Raw genomic sequence first — 19,645 nt, forward strand, 5'->3', positions numbered from 1 at the left:
GTGAGAATAGGATGTGTGACGCAAAAGGTTATGATACTCGCACCAAAATTCCACCAGATGCAGGTTCAGTTCGTCCCTGTTCCGTCACGGCAATAGAGCCGATAAGTTTTAGTCAGTGAGAGTGCTTTTACCAGCTCTGCCGCATCTCGGCTCCTGAAGGCCTCCGCAGCACGTTCCCGGGACTTCTATTTTTGCCAGATGACAGACCGCTGTGCATCAATTTAGCATGGAGAAGATCGACAGAGGCAGGAAGTTTTGCTGAAACCAAATTAAAATATCCGCTGAGGTTTCAGAATTGAAAAACTCTTTGTTGGCGGCAGACAAATGCCAGATCCTATTACACTTTACGACATTGACAAAGCGCCATAATTGGGCGTAGCTGCACCCGGAGTCAACAAGTCAGTTGGACAAGAAGAATAGGCCATGTTTATGTGGTTATGTACCCATGGCAGAAGCACAAAAATCCAAATGAAAGGATAAAAAAAGAACGAAATTCAAGTCCACCCTTTTCTTACACTAGCAGTTCAGAGCAATAGCTTCACGTGTTATTGTTAGCACTGCATTGCCGGGCAAGATTGTGTAATTTCTACATGAGCTGGACATGCTGGTCAAGCAGTCCGGCATTACTGCGTGCTGAAACCACAGTCACAACGGGGCATGTAACCAAATGGCAACACAGCCGGTAAAGACTTGAGACGGACCCAGTGGAAGTCCCGGGTTACACCTTTTATCCATGATAATAGTCATGATAATATTCATCAAGATAATCTTCATAAATAAACACTACTTTAATCATTTTTGAACTGAATACAGAGTTTGCCATTGCACACAGCAATTTTCTTAACTTAGTCCACTGACTTTAACATCACCACCACTAAAATTTCAAGTTTTAGTCCATGTTTGTACTCCTTGTACATGTTCAACGTGGTAGCATGGTCATAGTTAAACTCTTGTCATCAACTGCCTTTAGTAAGGCATGAATAAAGCTCTAAAATTCACAATGTGGGCTCTTCTAGATGCATTTAATGTCATTGCAAAAAAACGTAAACTCTCTTAAGCTTGTATTTACCACATAACTTAATTCGGGCATCTAGTATGCAAATACATACCACCTCCTCCTCTGTCTACACAGTGATCTGCTTGCAAAGCACACTCCGAAGCAAACCAGTCCCTTTCTAGTCAAGTCTTGCAACTCCACAGTATGTGCTCCAGTCTGGCCTCTGCGTGTGCAAGAAGTGCCACTTTACTCTGCTTGACTTGAGAGGCCTGGCAGGTCTTTTTCCTGACATCAATGCCAAAATGTGGCAATACACAAAGAGCAGATTGAGGGTACAAAGCATCCGGTCAGTTTGAAAATACACCACAATGCATGGACTCAACTGAAAAATTCACCACTGTCATAACATTGTAGAAAACTTGGAATTGCTGGTGAGAGTTTGCACCTAGAAGGCTATGGTTCTCTGGATTCTTCCCACCAGTTGGGGGTTAAGTCTTTACCTCAAGTAAAGGAGTTAAATGATCTTGGGGTCTTGTTCACAAGTGAGGATAGAATGGACCGTGAGATTGACAAGCTGATTGGTCCAGCATCTGCAGTATTGCAGACGTATTAGAGGATCCTCATTCCAACCCTCACCTGTGGTCATGAGCTTTGGGCAATGACTGATGAGATTCCTCAGGGGGGTGGCTGGGCTCAGCCTTAGAGATGAGGGGTGAGGAGCTCAGACATATGGAGGAAGCTCAAAGTAGAGCAGCTGCTCCTTCTTGCAGAAAGGAGGCAGTTGAGGTGGTTCAGGCATCCGAACAGGATGCTGCCGGGTTGCCTCCTTGTGGAGGTCTTCCAGGACTCGCTGGAGAGATAATATATCTCATCTGACCTGGGAACACCCCCAGAAAGAGCATGAAAATGTTGCTATGGAGAAAGATTTCTGGGCTGACTTGCCTAGCCTGCTGCCACTGTGACCAGATGAGGGAAGGAAAATGGTTGGATGGACTTCCTGATATACTCACCCATGATACGATTAAAAAAAAAAAAATTGAATCTTTTTTTATTTTTTGTTGTAATTCCTCCACGAACTTGTAGATCTGTGATATTGTGATGCATTTCTGCACACTACAGACAGGAAGTATGTTAAATTTTGAGGGTAACAGATTACCTATTCAAAAAATCTGAAGGGTTGCAAGACCATGAAACCCAAACTGCTAAAATCCTAGTTCACCTCTGGGTTTCATGACTAATTTATGTGTAACTCCATAGTTAGGCATCTACTGGCATGAGATGACTAATCTGAAAGTTGCATTTCATGCCTTTGAAAGCATCTAATCCCTGATTTTTAACACAAAAGAACAGCCAATATAACTTTGCCCATTGTTTTTTTTGTTCCCACCACAAAATCATTATTCATAAGTCAAATTTTGAAAAGCATCTGTAGGTGTTTTTTAGGAGGACAAACTCAAAAAAAAAACAACCAAATCCACCTTACAATGGCATTGTGGGTGTGGGTTTATTTTCCAGATTTGACCAAACATCCCACAAATGTCATCAAATTCAAATTCAAGTGTTACATAAGCATAAATGGTGCATAATGGAATGTGACATTGGCTTTTAATAACAAGAAAAACAACAGAAGCTGTTTTCAGCATGTGCAGACAATGGTGCATTCATGAAAAATCACAGCACTAATTGAAAATCACTTTTTTCTATACCCATCATTCATGAGGTTGACCTTCTTACCCCCATCAGAGCATCTCTGCAGCTGTTTCTTTTATCCCCGTGATATCTCCACCTGTCTCTGGCGGCTGGGATAGAAGGATGTCCCGGGTTAAACGTGGGGTTAATGTGCAGTGTGAGCCGCCAGAGTAATTAGTTCATTTAGAAGCGTATTGATCGACCTCCTCACTCAACCTCCTATTCAGGGCATTTAGTGGGACATGGAAGAGCAAGGGGGGTGGGGGCAATAAAATGTACAAGGCTCTATTGCAGGGGATTCTGGACTCTCTGTTCCTTAGTAACTTGTTGCATGTCAAGGCAATTGAACATTTAGTACGAAATAATCCCCATGCAGCATTTAAGCTGTGCTGCTCTCTGGTGTTTGCTGAGGCAACCCGGGGCTTCTAGGGTGTCTTTCCAGGAAAAGGGAGAAAGAAAGAGATGAGAAAGAGTGTTTAAGGATGCTAAGTACGGGCTCTGGGACAAACTAGGTGACATTGGCAGCAGAGTAAATGAACCTGTCAGGCTGCGTGAGCGCTGATCTCTGCTCCTGAGTTTGAAGCCTGTGCAGCTAGATCCATATTGGATTAGGTAGATAGACCTCAAATGCACATAAAAGGACATGAGACTTGCAGGGATAATGGTGGTAATTTACCTGGATTGGAGCAACAAAGGGCTGAATAATTATACGCATGAGACAAAAACTATCCTCACTCTTAAATGCAAAGCATGCAAATCCTACCACCAGGGGTCTCTCAATCGAAACAACTCCATAGATGACTTGAGACCACAGCAGGAACTCCATAAAGAGTATTTATTAAAAAGTGGACCAGTGTTTTTGTTTTATGGATGACTTTTATGTTAGGGAGAAAATCTATTAAAAGTGCCCCTTCTAGTCAAAACTACCAGTGATCCCAGAATGCTTTGCTTTGAGTGGGGGTGTGGAGGAATGGATTTCAGGAACACTGGGATGTTAGAATGCACTGTAAATGGCAGAGAATAATCCTGGTCCATTACAAGTAAGCAGCACAAATACAGCAACAGAACAGCAAAACCAAACCCTTCAGGGGTGGAATGCATTCATGAATATTATTCATTAATTCATTATAAATAAGACTATACATGAGACTAAATGGAGCTGCAAAACCACCCAATTTCATAAACTCTGAGGAACCACTTTACTCTTCCCATGCCTTTGTGTATGCATGTTTGTTTTATTCATTGTCAGTGAATGTGCATGGTGAAAAACTTATGTTTATGTGATCAGGGGATGAAATTCTACCAGTGAGATGCATTTCATGCAACTGCTTAGTAATTCTGAATGAACAGCTCCAAAGGGGTCCATCAAATGAAATGTTTTTTTTTCTTTTTTTTTTTAATGTTGAAATATTTAAAGTAATGAAATACTTTTCTCCTGACTCGCTAAATAAATAAATAAAAAAATAAAAAAATAAGTAAATAAACTAAAAATGCACTCAGAGAGCGCAGACCTCCACCATTAGCCCTATCTCCCAATAGTGAAGAATCCTTAAAAAAATTCCTGGATCCAGACGGTGATCCAGATCACTCCCAAAATCTAATCACTTCTTCCTTATTCCATTTCTGACAGGTACTGAAAATTTCATCAAAATCCATCCACAACTTTTCGAGTTATGTTGCTAACAACCTAACAAACAAACAAACCCTGCCGATCACATAACCTCCTTGGTGGAGGTAATAAAGAAACAAATAAAAATATGAATCAATCAATCAATGAATCAATCAATGAATCAATTAATTAATTAATATATCTATAATGTAAATGTCAAGATAAAAATATCATGTCTGTCATGGTGGCCACTTCAGCAAAAAAAAAAAAAAGAAAGAAAGAAAGAAAGAAAGAAAGAAAAGAAAAAAAAACTATAAAATTTATTTTTTTATTTTTTTATTTTTTTTTGGCTTTAAAACCATTGGAAATATTTGAGTCACACCAACAAAAATATCTATATTACACAGGAGTTTAATTTTTCACTTAAACTAGATATTTCAGTCTGAGTTCAACATATTGTACCTGTTAAATGTGCACACTAGATGAAGAAAAAATATACATACAGTATCGTCTGAAATGAGGGAAAGAAACAGAAGCAACTTTTAACCAGAATTAACTCTCAACAGCACAGACCACAAAGAAAATGTTTAAGCACTAAACCTATCAGCACCAATGCTTTCCTCAGCTTTAAACTTATGTATATGGGTATTAAGTGGTACTGATGATCAGTTAGGATCAAGATATCAACTTTTCTTCTGGTGGACCTTACGAATGCACAGTATTGGCCTTTTCCAGATATGCTGATGTTGACAAATTAATTTTAGCCAATACTGATATAAATACCAATATTCAAATGTAGTTCAGACCTAAAACCTCAATCCTACGAAAAAAAAAAACTGAAATTTTGAGGGGTAAAAAATTTCAAATTTGAGTCCTCAAAAGGGTAAGTAATGATGATGAATAAAGACTAAAGGCCGGCTCAGACTACATGAATTCAGCCAGATTTAAGCTAGTCTGCAACGTCGCAGCTCATTGTCAAAACCCATGCCCGATTTAGAGCGTCAGGAAAGACAGACAGTCTTGTAGTGAGACAAAATAAACAACACGTCATAGACGCCCCACAACCACGATTCATCAAGACTAGCATGTCAGAATTTTACTTACATTGTCGTCATTCACGTCAGGATTCACATCGTTGACGTCTAGTTTGACATCCTAACCTGATATCAACGACATGAATTCTGACGTCAACCAACAGGAGAGCATTTGCTTATTATCTTTGCATCAGCATTTACAAGATTTACCACTTTCATCCCCTTTTATTTCCTAAAACTAATGTGTAAATTTTGTTTTATTTTATTTATGTTATTACATGCATACCTTAAGTTCTATCTGAAGGACAGCCAGTCCATATTGTCCTTCTCTTGACATAACTGTTCTTCCTAGTCCAATCCATAATTGTTTCTTATTTTTCTTTTTTACAAACAAAAGACCTCTACAATCATTTAAAGCGCTTCTGTTGTAGAGTGACAGACACTCTTTGACCCGCCCCCATCAGCCTGTGAACTCGCTCTTAGTCGCGGAGCCAGTGGGGAAAAGATTTTTGTTGCATACTCTGACATGGTGCTGTCATGAACAACCTAAAAAATTTGAGTAGTTTGAATCGGCCTTAAGACTTCGGCTGATGTAGATCTGTTAGTTCAGCCTAAAATTCCACTAACTTATCTGTCTGTGCAGCCATTACTAAAAGCTAATTATAACCAAAAATATCAGTTTTATATATCTACAAAATTTTATATCTGCCAATACAAAAAAATGTGCTCTTTACGCTAATGTATGCCCATAATGATAACACGCTGATAATATTATAGAGCCCCAGCAGATCTGATGGCTTGTGTAGTGCCAGATTTTCTTGCACACAAAGCTCAGCGGTGCCCAAGCCACTTGCCCCACAACTGACCTCCAAAATATGTGGGTAACAGTAGTCTCCAGCAGCCAGAGATGCCGCTGTGACAGTCTAGGATTGTGGGTAGTGTAGTTCTTATCTTCGAGATTGCAAATTAACAAGGTTCTTGACTTCTACAGGACCTTATACCGTTATTTCTCACATTTAAATGTGTTGTAAAGAAACACCTGTTAGTAGCAGCCCAGTGTGGAAGTTTCCAGGTAACAGCAGGTTCCAGCATTCAGAGACATCGCTATAACACTCCAGGGTAGTGTAGTTGAACTACATGAACATATACCATTGTTTCTCACCGACGGAGTTCATGCCAAGTCTCTCTTGGATGCTCATGACAATATGACTAATAATGAAACCGAAAGCTAAAGCACCACATAGACTGTATGATGTTGAGAAAACTCAAAGGCAAGAAGTGAGAAAAGAAAGGAATAACACCAGTAGAAATACATAAGCCATCCATTTAAAAGAGTTACCTTGTAAAAGTGAGAATCTTCTTCAAGATTGTGTTAGAAGGCCTCTACCTTTTTTACTCCCCTTTGAGATGGAACCTCCTCAAGTCGTGCTCAGCCATGTGATAAGTTTGTTGTGTGTAAATGTCTCACAGTTTGTCCTTATGTCTCCTGTGCACCCATACCTCCCCCTTCTCCCCATCTATCCAGGGAAGCTGGCGCCGAAAACTGGGGCACAGAAGGCTGCCAAACGCTTGCGTCTACCACCGTCCACACCAAATGCCTGTGCAGCAGGATCTCCTCCTACGCCGTGTTAGCGCAGCAAGCTAAAGACCCGGTGAGTCACTAATGCACTGCATGATGAACTCTGTGTCACTTCAGGAGCTAACAGGGCTGCTCGAACCATGGACCAGGTCAGTGGAATGATAACTTGGGTTGTATGGATTCAAGTAGTGTCCATGTTATCTGGTATTTACAGGAAAAAGCGTGCTGAAACGGATGCTTTTTCTTGTGTGATTGCTAAAATGCAATGTGTCTGACTTTCCTCGCATCACTGTCAAGAAGCAAATAGCTTCCAACTGAAGAGCGCTGTTGGTTTCTAACTTTGTTTTGATGAATGTCTCTTAGCTTGTCTAATTATATGTTAATCAGCTTGTCACATTAAGTGACTTTCTTTTAGCTGAAACATTAGAGGTCACTCTGTTTGGCGCGTGACTTCCGTCAAAAAATAGAAAGAGATTTGTTTGGTCTGTGCGTGATTTTTGCCTGCAGCACATAACCTGAGCTCCTATAAATAGTCCACGTGGCTCCCAGTGTGTGTTTGACATGATTAAAGGCGGCTTTATAAGAGTGCAGGGTAATGCTTGTTCAGAAACACTGACCCATTCTCTTGAATGGCGCTAATGGACGTTCGATGGCCTGACAGTTCTTGTTCTCCTTAAGCCATCATGGTTATGCACATCTTGACCCTGTTTTTTACTTTCTCTTCCTTCTTGTCCCCTTTTTTCTTCCACCTATTTGCCTCTTTGTCAGTCTATCCTCTGTCTCTTTAGCATGCTGCTTTTTACACATCTTTCACACTCCTTTTCACCTTTTTAACACCTTCCCCTTGACCGCTTTGGTCACTAAATGTTCCCTTTGGCTTCTCTGCTGAGGATTTCTCAATGCCTTCTTTGCACCTAATGCCCTCAAGGACAGCGATGAAATAATGAGGGAGTGAAAAGGGTTGGAATTGTTGTCTCGCACTACATTTTGAAGGAGTTTTGTGTGTCTTTTATATTCGTTGGTTTAGAAAACTGAGCAGATCTGTGGTAAGCACTGCAGGGGAACTCAAGGTGTCACAGAAATGGGAAGTGATTGTGAAGAATGGCGGATTTTGGGGAGGAAATGTTCAACCAGACAGAAAAGGCAGACTGGTCTCAGCTGGCAGAAAGGAAGAGAGAGAGATGTTGTCTGCACTAAGTAATAATGCATTAACAACCAGCATCGCCTAGATAAAGAGCTGCAGGCTTATGCGGACATCTATCCCTGCGTAACCTTTTCAGAGTAAAACATTGCCTCCACATAAAGCTTCCTTTCTCCTTATTTCCCTTTCTTAATAAATTACTGTTTCCAATGTTCCCGTCCTTGTGTACTCTCTGTATTTTAATCAAGGAAAAACATATTACGAGGAGGCCGTACAGCTTTGTTAAGTTGCAGCTTGTTTTAAGGAGTTTTTTTTCCCCTCCAAGGACACAAAATAGTCACGTCTACATGAGTCTTAAGTAGAAGCAGGTGTCTTTGTTATGAAGCTGTTGATTCAGCTTATGAAGATATTCTCAATGGGCCTCATTCACCAACCCTACAGGAAGAAATTTGTTCTCTGAAATACACTTATGCCGTTAATTAGCTTGTTACAGTCACCCAAGTTCTCTTACCAGGGATTTGTTCTAAGAAAAAAAAAACAAAATCTGAGAACAACTGACAGTACTCATGCATTTTTGAGTGCTGATATTCCAGGTAGATTGTTTCTTTGTTGTTGCAATGCTTCTTAATAATAAACCTGTTTATTTCTCGTTTCAATGGTGCCACATTTGTAAGGACCATGCATTTGTGGGATGAGCAGCAGAGCTGAGTTTGGGGATTGTGCCAAATCTTCTCTGCCAATGCCAAACAGCTAATTCTACTATTGACTCTTGTTTGGTGTTTGGCGGATTGAATGATGGAAGTCTGAAGGAACAAGACATATTGGCAATGTAACCATATATTAATGTGACAAACAGGAGCCTCAGTAGCATGTGGAAGAACCATACACAGCCACAACAGCCTGGAATCTCCTCCTCATGCTGGTCACGCACTGCTCTGGGAGGGCATCTCATTCTTCAACCAGCATTTGTGGTTTTGATGGTCTCTCTGGCACAAGCAGCATGCCCAAGCTGATCCCGCAATTGTTCAGTGGGGTTGAGGTCAGGACCACTTGCAGGCCGTTTCATCCTCTCCTCTCCAAAATTCTGTAGGTAGTCTCTGATAAACCCTGCTCTGTGGGGGTGAGTGTTGCCATCTTGGAGGATAGAGTTCAGTCCAAGACTGTGGAGATATGGGATTCCCACTGGTTGCAGAATCTCATCTTGAAATCTCTCTGCATAGTGATTGCCTCCAATGATGACAAGCCTTGTTACAGCAGGGAGGGAGATGCCGCCCCACACCATCTGTACTCATCGCAGAACTTAGAAGTTGCCAATCAGGTACCTGACTGTCAGCACCTGGCGGTACCAGAAGCCCAAGACAAGAGTCAATAGTAGCAGCAGAATAAGCGGTTTGGTAATGGGCAAATTTTTCATGTGTGCAACCCACATACTCAGCTCTGCTGCTCATCCCACAAATGCATGTTCCCTACGAATGTGGTACCATTTTAAAGGGAAATAAATAGGCTTTTCAACGGTTTAAGATTTATTTAAACAAAGCATTGTTACAACAAATAAATAATCTACCAAACACACAATGTCCTTACTTTTTGTTTGACTTTTGAAGATTCATGCAAAGCATTTGGTACAATCCGTTATTCTTCATTCCTGCAGAAATGTGAACAGTATGGCATAAGAGATGACACAAAACATTGGTCAAGAAGTTCTTAACATAACAGGTTTTCAATATGTGAAAACTAGTTATACCGAATTACACCTCAGACGAGAAGCTGTGGAGTTCCACAAGGCTCAGTACCGGTACCTAGGTTGGTCACACATTCTTTGAATTATATTTCGACAGTGACTGATATTTGATGAAATTTGTAACATTTGCTTATGACACTATGACACCAGGCATTCTGTATGATGCCCAAGCATATCTGTTTGACTAGTGTGAGTACTCATCTATCTTTTGTTTACTTTAAAGGGGCATTTAAGAGGAAATGCACAATCTTCCAGTGTTTATCAATTTAAGAACACAGTTGTGAGAAAGTCTGCTTTTTAAGATGAGCTTGGTGAATAAGACAGGTTTTTTTTTTCTTATAAAATGTCAAAGAACAAATGTGTGTAAAATCTTCAGATATTGGTGAATGAGGCCCAATAGTCTGAAACATAGAAACACAAGATACACTCTGATATTATCATTATCTTTTCAGTTAATGTTTTGGATTTGAATTTTTTTCTTCAGGGAAAATCTTCTTCAGAAGTTGTGTTTGTTGGATGGCTCGAGATACTACATTACCCCCGAGGGCATCTGCCGCCATGACTACAGAAATGGAGTACCAGAAATATGAGCTGTACCAAACTTGTTCACTGTCCTTGGCAACAACAAATGGCTTCAACACTGCCAAATGTATCCACAATCCAAAATATGCTAAACAGCATGCTGCCCGTTGTTAACACTGGACTATGCAGAATTCAAGGCTTGTAAATTAAATGTTTTAAGCCAAAATTAATCAATTAGGAGTTATAGAAAGCCTCCGTTCTTATCTAGGTGTTTTTGCTTGTTTGTTTGTTTGTTAGATTATTTTTTGGACACTTCTATGCCTGTAAGAGAGATGATAGGTTAGTAAATTGGCCTTTATTTTTGGGAAGGTTGCAATTATCTTGTCACCATTGTTTCTTTTCCATAGAGAGCTCTAAACCCTTACAAGTCATTCAAGTGCTCAAACCAACAGGTACTTATAATTCTATAATATATTTCTATATTATACAATATAATACAGTATGAAATGGTATGTCAGATACAATTTGATAAGATGCTACATGGTCAGACGTGATTTGATCAGATAAGATAAAGTCAAATGCAGTAGAGTTAGATATGACACGATGCAGTTCGGTGTGATGAGATGTGATGCATACTATACCAAACCATACCACAAAGTAGGATACGGCAAGATACAGTATGCGATACAGTCATACACAATATTTTTTGATAAGCAGCTATGATACAATGTGGTACAATGCAATACAGTTTAAGTGGGGGTATTATGCCTTTTTTCAAGGCTTTACACCATCTCTCTGATACCCACGTAATAGCTTTACATGGTTTACAGCTCAAAAAATCCTCATGTTTCTCACACTGGTGTCCTGAAAAACTCTTATTTTAACCTCCGTCTGAAACGCTTCATTTTAGCTGCTGTCTCTTTAACACACCTTACCACAACATATCATACTGTCAGATAGGATATGATAAGAAACTGTAAGATCTAATACAGTCATATACAACATGAATGATAAGATATGATGTGATACAGCAGAATGTACACTTGGGTACGATGCTATTTGATCTAGTGTGATACAGATCAATATGATACAAAACTGTACAATAAGTTACACCATGGTAAAGTGAGGTATAGGGGTGTCAGAAAATATTGATACAATAAAATATCACAATATTTCATGACGCAATTCTGCATCAATAGTTGAAAATGCTGTATAGATATATTAGAAATTAACAATTACACCTTGTCGGTGCGGTAGGTTTGTGATGCAATTTCAACCTCCGACCACCAGTTGGCAGCCAACATTCAAAGCAGAAATGTGGACTTATTTTGGCTTTCAAAATTTCAAAGACAATTCAAGCTTAGACAGGAGCCACGTCATTTGCAAGATATCTCATGCCAGAGTAAAATACTCAGACAACTTGACAAATCTGCAAGCTCACATCATAGTGATAGCATCACGACTAACAGTTAACGGCTAACGCTGCTCTCCATTCATGCAGCCATAATTACATTTTTAAAGGGGACATATTTTACCCTTTTAAGACAAGTTTATATCGGTCTCAAGGGTCCCCAAAACATGACTGTGAAGTTTTGGCTGTCTGACTCCACCCCAGACAGCACCCTCTCAGGAAATGGTTGTGGCACTCCTTATGTTACAGACACTTTTATCCAACGTTTAGGACCTGGCTGGGATTCAAACCATCAATCACCCAGACCGTAGTCTGCAGGGTAACCCACTGAGCTATCCAGCATCTAAGCTGGCAGCTGAGAGGATCAGTAGAGGAGGGCGGAACTTTCCTCCAAGTGGGAGAAGGCCAACCAAACCTGGGGGCGGGTACTTACTCCCCATGGGAGGTCACTAGGGTTAAAATCTGAAAACGGCTTGTTTCAGCACAAAATTTCAGAAAGGTGGAGAAAGAGAGGGGGAGAGGGAATGGATTTTTCTGGTACTTGAGGGGATTATGGACAGGCCAGGGACACATAATTTTGTTAGAAAAGCCTGAAAAAGTGATTTTTGCATAATATGTCCCCTTTAAGGACATGCACCACCACCATTAGTGTTGGTAAGAATGTTGGCTGCCTCATGCCCTCCCCACAACACAATCCACCAGTCCTTAAAGCTGGGTATGAGGAACAGCTTGTCTCTCCTAGTCTCTTTCCACAAACACCTTGAAATTAAGTAATGATAAACAAACTGATGTCAAACTGACTCATTTAAACTCATTTTAGCAAATAAGGAAAATCCTCATCTTCAGAGGCACAAAGATAGTTATGACGCTAGATGATAAAGGACTATACATACTATGCACACTTATTATATACTATGAAAAAAATATCCGATATTTGCCTTGCTCATAGTATTGTCATATACATGGCAGCCCTGTATCTTGATACGTATCATATCGTCAGATTCTCGCCAATACACAGCCCTAGTGAGATAGGATAAAGTAAGATACAGAAGAGTGCAATAGGTCAGATACAATACAATGCACCACTGTAAGAAAGAGAGGGATGCGATACAGTCAGATAAAATATAAAAGATACGATGCAATGTGTCACCATAGCGTGTATCGAGATAGGACGCAGTAAGATACAGTAGGATGGGATACAGTCAGATGCTTTATGACTGGATAATACAAAGTATGTGATACAGATACAATACTATAGATATAGCAGGATGTGATTGTCAGATATAAGACAAAGTAGGATGCGATAACTTCATCAACGATATGATATGATGCATTGCCATACTATATAGTAGGATAGGACATGGTAAGATGCAGTAGGTTGCAATCCGGTCTTAGATACCATACCACTCTATACAATACTGTAACATAGGAAACTGTTAGATAAAGTAGGAAGGGTTATGGTCATATTTGATATGATTCAGTCAGACAAAGTAGGATACCATATGGTCAGATACTGTTTGATACAGTAGAATAGGATGCAGTCAGGTTCAATAAGTTATGATACTGTACAATACAGTAAGATGTGACTCCAAGCACTGTGTGCACTGTGAACTCCCCACCTTGAAAAATGTAACTCTTTCCCTTTTGTATTTTTTGGGAACGTTTATACAGAGAGGATAGGCCATTGGTCCAAAACTGTGCAGAGAGCATGGAAAGACATGCAGGTATTGAACAATAGGCCTGACTCAAACTCTGCTGCCTGTCCTGAGAAAAGCAGACTCTGCACACAGGGCCCACTGGCAAGGCCACCATAACAGATGCATTTCTACATAGAAAACAATAAAAGAGCATATGTCAAGAGAATATGAACAAAACTTCTAAATTACAATCCAAGTATGCCATAAAGAGAATATCCAACTGTAAAACTGTGATTATAATTTAATACAGGCCAGCTTTTCACTGTATGCTCACTCTTCCCATGTCTCTTTAGGTTACTTTTGATTGGTTTGAAAGTACTTTAACTGTCAGTACACAGAGCACAAACGCGTCTTTGACATCCAGATGCTGAGACCCAAAAAACAAACGACTTGCATCAAATTTGGTCGGACATGTTGTGCTTGCTCTGAATGCAACAAAGAAGAATTGCTTTCAAACAGAAGCACACTGCAGTTTGGGGACTGCAGGAAGCACTCAAACAGGTCGCACACTTAGGGGTATTTTGGGAAAGTTAAAGGTTCCAAAAAGATTTAAGGGGATCGTTCTAGGATGGGTCAGTCAGGTTGCACCTGTCGTTGGCGTTTAATCCATCCAAATTTGGATAAGCCTTGGCCAAACTTGCTGGTGTCCGTAGTGACTCAGCAGAGAGGTAAAGATGGGTCACCAAGAGGAGCTGTAACTTGCTAATTTGCTGTAACTGGATGCCCTTCCTATGCTAAGGGTTTTACCCAAGATGCTTGATCGCTACATGTGATTTAAGTTATCCTTTATATTCCCTTCTCCATTTCCCCTGAAACACCCCACCCGCTCTCCTTTTATATTAAATGTAAGGAGGGTCACAATAAAGTGATGGCCTTGAGTTGAGTCACTGCAGTGAGTCATTATTTTGTCCCTCAAAGCCTGAATTACTCCGCAGAGGTCTGGTACCTATTACAGAACTTGGGGAAATGTTAATTTCCATTATATGGAAACCCACAATGGCTGCGACCTTTAAGCTGAAAGGGTCATTCCAGTTGCTATTTCTGGTTCCTGTGTCCCCTATTCCAGCTGAACAATATTGACTTTACCCTCACTGCTGCAAGCGTGTTGGCCATGTAGAGAAAAAGAGGAAACACATCGACTTTTTCTGACATTTTTCGCGTCCGTAAGAGTGGGTTAGTCATTAGTGATTCACCACTCAGCAGCCTGTGGTACCACCATTAGAGTGGATGCAGAGGCCCGGAAGGTATGGGTCAGTATGTTTGTGACTGTGGCTCTCAGACAGGAGCTGTTGTGGCCACTGCTGAGTGCACTTTGTAGCTTTAGGGTCCTTTAGAGTTAGCTTTTTGTTCCAGTCGGAGATTGGATTTTATAATAAAAAAAAAAAAAAACAAGGAGGGAGGGAGAGACGGATTGAATTTGGCAAGGCATAAAAACCCTGCCGTCACATCCAGACATGCCAACACGGACTACAACATTTCCGTGCGTGCATACAAGTCAAAACGCTCCCTCAAAACACACATTCGTATGCTGCGTCCAGCCTGTGTGGCTGCTGGAGCAGAGCTGAGTATCAGCAGCCCAGCTCTGACAGCTTATCCCGGGCCACGGCGCTAGGGACAAGGAGGGCTGAGGATTAACCTCCATGTTTAATAGAAAAGGGAAGGGAGGGGAAGAGATGGAGGGATTTAGAAGCAGTGCTGCCATTACAGGCCGTTTACAGTGGAGCGAGGGATAGCCAGTTAATCCTGTTTACTTTCTATAGCCTCTGAGATTTCCATGTATGTGTCTGTGAGAGTATCCTGCTGTCCGTGAGAGTGTGCGTGTGTCTAAAGAGAGACCTTGGCTATCAGACACAAGGCAGAGGTTGTTACTTAGAGAAACAGAGGAGAGAGAGGGAGAGATGGGATTGAGTAAGGTCAGCATGCCAAACAATAAACCAAACCACTTAATTCTTAAAATGACTGCAGTGGGAATACAAACTCTGTGGAAACATCCAGACTACTGTGGGATTTAGAGTTAAAATTGGAGCTCCATTTAACATTTTCAACAAATTAAGCTTTGCCTCTGCGCCTCACTTTTGTCAGCAGGTGTGGCTGCTGTGCGAGAAGTGTTGACGGGGAATCAATTAGGCTCTCAAGTACCGTTCCAACTTGCTTTGGATTCGTGGCTTGTGCTTGCTTAAGCAAGTAACCAGAAAAGAGAATGGAAAGGTCAGTGGTTCAAACAGCAGCTGAGACCTTGATCGAGTCAGTGTGGATGAATGCACAAACAAGGGCAGAAACACACACAATGAAGAGGAGAAGAGAAGCAGGCACGGAAAGGAGAGGATGCACAGATACTAGTCGTTTTAAAAATAAATTACTGTATCACTGCAAACGTATGGGGTGAACACAGAAGAATCAAAACTCCCTAGAGAAGTCAAAAACATGGGATTTATTATGTGACACATTTAGTGTGTAATTTAGTAGTGTGTAAAAACTCCTGAAAACTTCCTAAAAATTTCAGGATGTGCAACGTGAACCAAAACCCTGTTTCACTGATCATCAACTGGCGGCCTGAAGGTCATATCAGGCCCCCCAAGACTTCCTGTCCGGCCCAAGATGATCATTAAATTCAGAAAAGGAGGGAAAGATGTGGTTTTAAGGGTTTATTTTGGCTTTGAATGTCTGCAGCTGTTAAATCCTCCCCAAAAACAATTACTACTGAATAGTTTTAAAAAATCTTAACTTTCATCTGTTTTTTTCAAAAATCACTCGTCTGTCATTATTAGTAAATGTTTGAAAAATGCATGTAAAAATGGGTTAAGACTGGCAGAAATGTTGCAAAAATGGCCCGCGAAAGTGTTGAAAAGGGGCTAGAGAGTGGCAAAAATGGATGAAAAAAAAACTGATAGGAAAAGTGGCAAAAAAGAGGTTAAAATGTGCCAAATACTGCTAAAAGAGGCAAAAAGTATGAGAAATGGGCTAAAAGTGGCAAAAACTGTTGAAAAGTGGTAAAAAAAAAAATGTCATGTCCCAAAGAACATACAGCATGCAGAAAAAGTGGTTAAAAGGAGTTCAGAATGGCAAATTTGGGTTAAAGAGGCAAAAAAAATATCAAAAATGGGTTATAAGTGGCAAAAATAGACTGGCAAAGTACTGAAAAGGGGTAAAAGAGGGGCAATAATTGGCAGGAAATGGTTTAATAGTGGCAAAAAATGTTGCAGAAATGGCAGAATGACTTAGTGAAAAGGGGTTAAAGATGTAAAAAATGAGTTAATATTGGTGCTAAATCACAATTGAGGAGGGCCCTATTCTCTGGGATTTTAAGGGGTCAGCCAATTCCGTAGGCAGGCCTGTCTCTTTGTGGCTGGCTGCGTTATAGATAATAGGGATAGAACTCACTGTTAATGCCTACAAGATTTCTGCATTTTGAAAGAAAATACTTACACTAAAACAATAATGTTAATAAACCCAAATATGTATTTAAATTTTATTTATTTGAAAGTCCGGCCCCTAGAGTCTCTGTCAAGACTAAATCTGGCCCTTGTGCAAATGTAATTGATGACCCCTGCCCTATTTTTTATTCCTACTCCACTTGGGATTTTCTTACGATTTTCCTAATTTTCTACATAAAGTTGGATGAAGCTGATGTGAGAACACAGGAGGAAAATGTACCTCCAGCAGATGGTAGACAGTGACGAAATTACCCCCAAAATCTGGTGTATGACACTCTTTATTATGACAGGTCAGCTGAAGAGATGAAGGAAGTATGGGGAGAGAGAGTGGAAAAATACATGCACCAAATAGTGCAAAGACCAGAGTCAATCCTGAAACAAGTGCATTGAGGACTCTAGTCTAGCCTGCTCTGCCAACTGAACTAAACTGGTGCCCATGAGACACACTTTTTAGGTTCTTTGCAGATGATGTCACAGCGGAGAACTCCTGACGGGGGCAAGAAGTGGTTTCTGCACAAAGAACACTTACGTTTCCCCATATTGGTGTTCTTGTCCCTTTCATCCAAAAATCCAACATAAAGGTGAAAATTCCACAGTGTAATGCCGTCCTCTCTGCCATCTCACTGGCACAGCTGTGTTTCCCTTCCACTGGCATGCTGCTACAAACCAACATTTGTACAGAAAAGAAGGGCAAACCACGCAGATTCTCTGAGGGATTTTGTTTTTTCTTTATCTTTTTTGTTGCCAAAGAAAGGGGAGGAAAGAAAAGTAAGTGGAAGATGGGCAGTTTTGCCAACTAAGCTTTCAGACCCCTCTATTGAGTCGTTTTCAAAAAAGCAACTGGTGACAAATCTAGCAACTTTTTCCAGTGTTGTTGGATACTTTCAGAGACTCTTAACTTGACGGCACGTTCATCTCAGGCCCTGTCCACAAGGAAACGAAAACGATAAATTGCCGTTTCGTTTTAAAAATTTTCCATTAAGACGGAATCGTTTCAAGAAATATCCTTGTAAGCAAGGAACCACCGAAAACGACCGAAAACACTGTAGTGCATATGCCAAGTCTGTACGTGGCGCTGTATTGCTGCCATGGAAATGCACCGAAAAAGAGAAGAAGATCACAGAAACTGACACAAACTTTCTTCTAGTTGCCCTTCTGGTTGTTCTCCGCGTTGGATTTAAGAACATATGGTGTGTGTTGTTCGCGGTGTGGTAAAGGAGCATCAGATTTTTCTGTAAAAGCCATAACAAGCTCAGTAGCTTGTGCAGCACAAACACAACTGTGTAGTCCACCATTGTTGTTTGGCCAGACCTGCGCAGGCATCTTAAGAGAGCTACGCTATGTGTGACATAATCGTTTCAGGGAAGATGCGGTTGACCGTCCACACAAAGACGAAATGGTAGTCATTTATGGATTTGTGCACTCTGGGACCCATTTTCCATAAGTATCATTGACAGTAACCCAATACGCTGTTTCCGTGTTTCGATGAAATACCGATACGACAAAAAACTTCTGGGTATACTCCTGAATTCGTCTCCGTAGGGACAGGGCCTCAGTGAGCAGCAGGTGCTGTTGTGGGCCCCTCCCCCGTCCCAGAGCACTCACAGACAGCCCAGACCTTACGCAGCAGTCCCTCTCAGCTGCAGTCAGAGCAGGAGATGTTCACCCCTCCAGTTCCAGACTGGAAATTAACCATGCCTTGATGGTGTTTACTATTACCTCCTTTTGGTCCATTTAGATTGCTGAGGTAGATTGTATACAAAAAAATATCATCATTAAAAATGTTCATGTTTCACTGTGGTCTGTTGTTGGCTCTTAAGTGGACTATAAGATTTGAAACCAAACCAAACTTAAGAAACTACATTTTTATAGAATAGAATAATAAGTAAATAAAAAAAACAAACATAGAATTTGTAATAACTCTGCTAGAGTATCTCTTTTGAGTCATTTTTTCCAGTCTCAAGGCCAGATAAAGGAGGAGGGTTGGAACTGTGACGTTATTAAAACAGGAATCAACAGAAGAAAGTTTATTTGTAGTTCTAAACATATTTATGGTGTTTTTCACTCACTTTTTGTCACATGATGTTATTCCTCTCTCCTACAGCGTCCATTGCAATCAAAAGTTTACAGCCAAATATGCAAATTAGGTAATGGTGTCATTTAGCGACGTCTGGCAACTTTTAGGACAGCCAGTAGCTACTTTCCTTCCTGAGGAGTTGGCAACACTGAAGACAGGCAGGGATAGTAGGGCAGTATGACTCAGGCACGGGGAGTCTCACAACAATCTCTGCAATCCGAGAGCCCAACTACCATATTATATCTGTATGTGGTATTTCTGTTAATGAATTAAAGCAGTATGGAGTGTGCTAACTCCTCACTGAGAAAGCAGATGGTGCCTAAAGAGTAACACAGAAAGTGCACATTGAGAACTTTCAAGTAACACTATGGATCATCACACAGGGAGAGCCTTAAAGGGAGACTGCATCCTGACCCCTGTGCACAAGTATGGACTGTATAGTGACTATATAGAGTAATGAAACAGCATTGTTATGTCTTTTGTTTCCCTGTTGTAATTCTCCACCCTTTCCTCGACACCGTGAACATGCAGACATTGCAGTGATGTGCTGCGAAGGCAAAGCTGCCATCACACCATCAGTCTCTGCTGCTTCCTCACTTCCACATCATCTTTTTCCATCATGTTCTGCCTCATGAGAGCACTCCGTCTGACAGGGAAAAGTCTCCAACTGTGAGGCGCACGTTTAAGCAAGCAGCCGAGGAAGATTTCAGTTGT

The 19,645-nt window shown here is 40.8% G+C and overlaps 1 protein-coding gene across 1 annotated transcript in view; it reads left to right on the top strand.

Moving 5' to 3' along the window:
- Positions 1–19,645, top strand: part of adgrb2 (adhesion G protein-coupled receptor B2) — a 344,844-nt gene that overhangs the window by 221,466 nt on the left and 103,733 nt on the right. Inside the window, exon 16 of the mRNA XM_041809355.1 lies at positions 6,855–6,981. Coding sequence (XP_041665289.1) covers positions 6,855–6,981 — 127 coding nt within the window. The remainder of the gene's footprint in view (positions 1–6,854; positions 6,982–19,645) is intronic.

The sequence above is a fragment of the Cheilinus undulatus genome, linkage group 16, assembly GCF_018320785.1.
Source record: "Cheilinus undulatus linkage group 16, ASM1832078v1, whole genome shotgun sequence".
In the NCBI taxonomy this organism is placed as follows: Eukaryota; Metazoa; Chordata; class Actinopteri; order Labriformes; family Labridae; genus Cheilinus; species Cheilinus undulatus.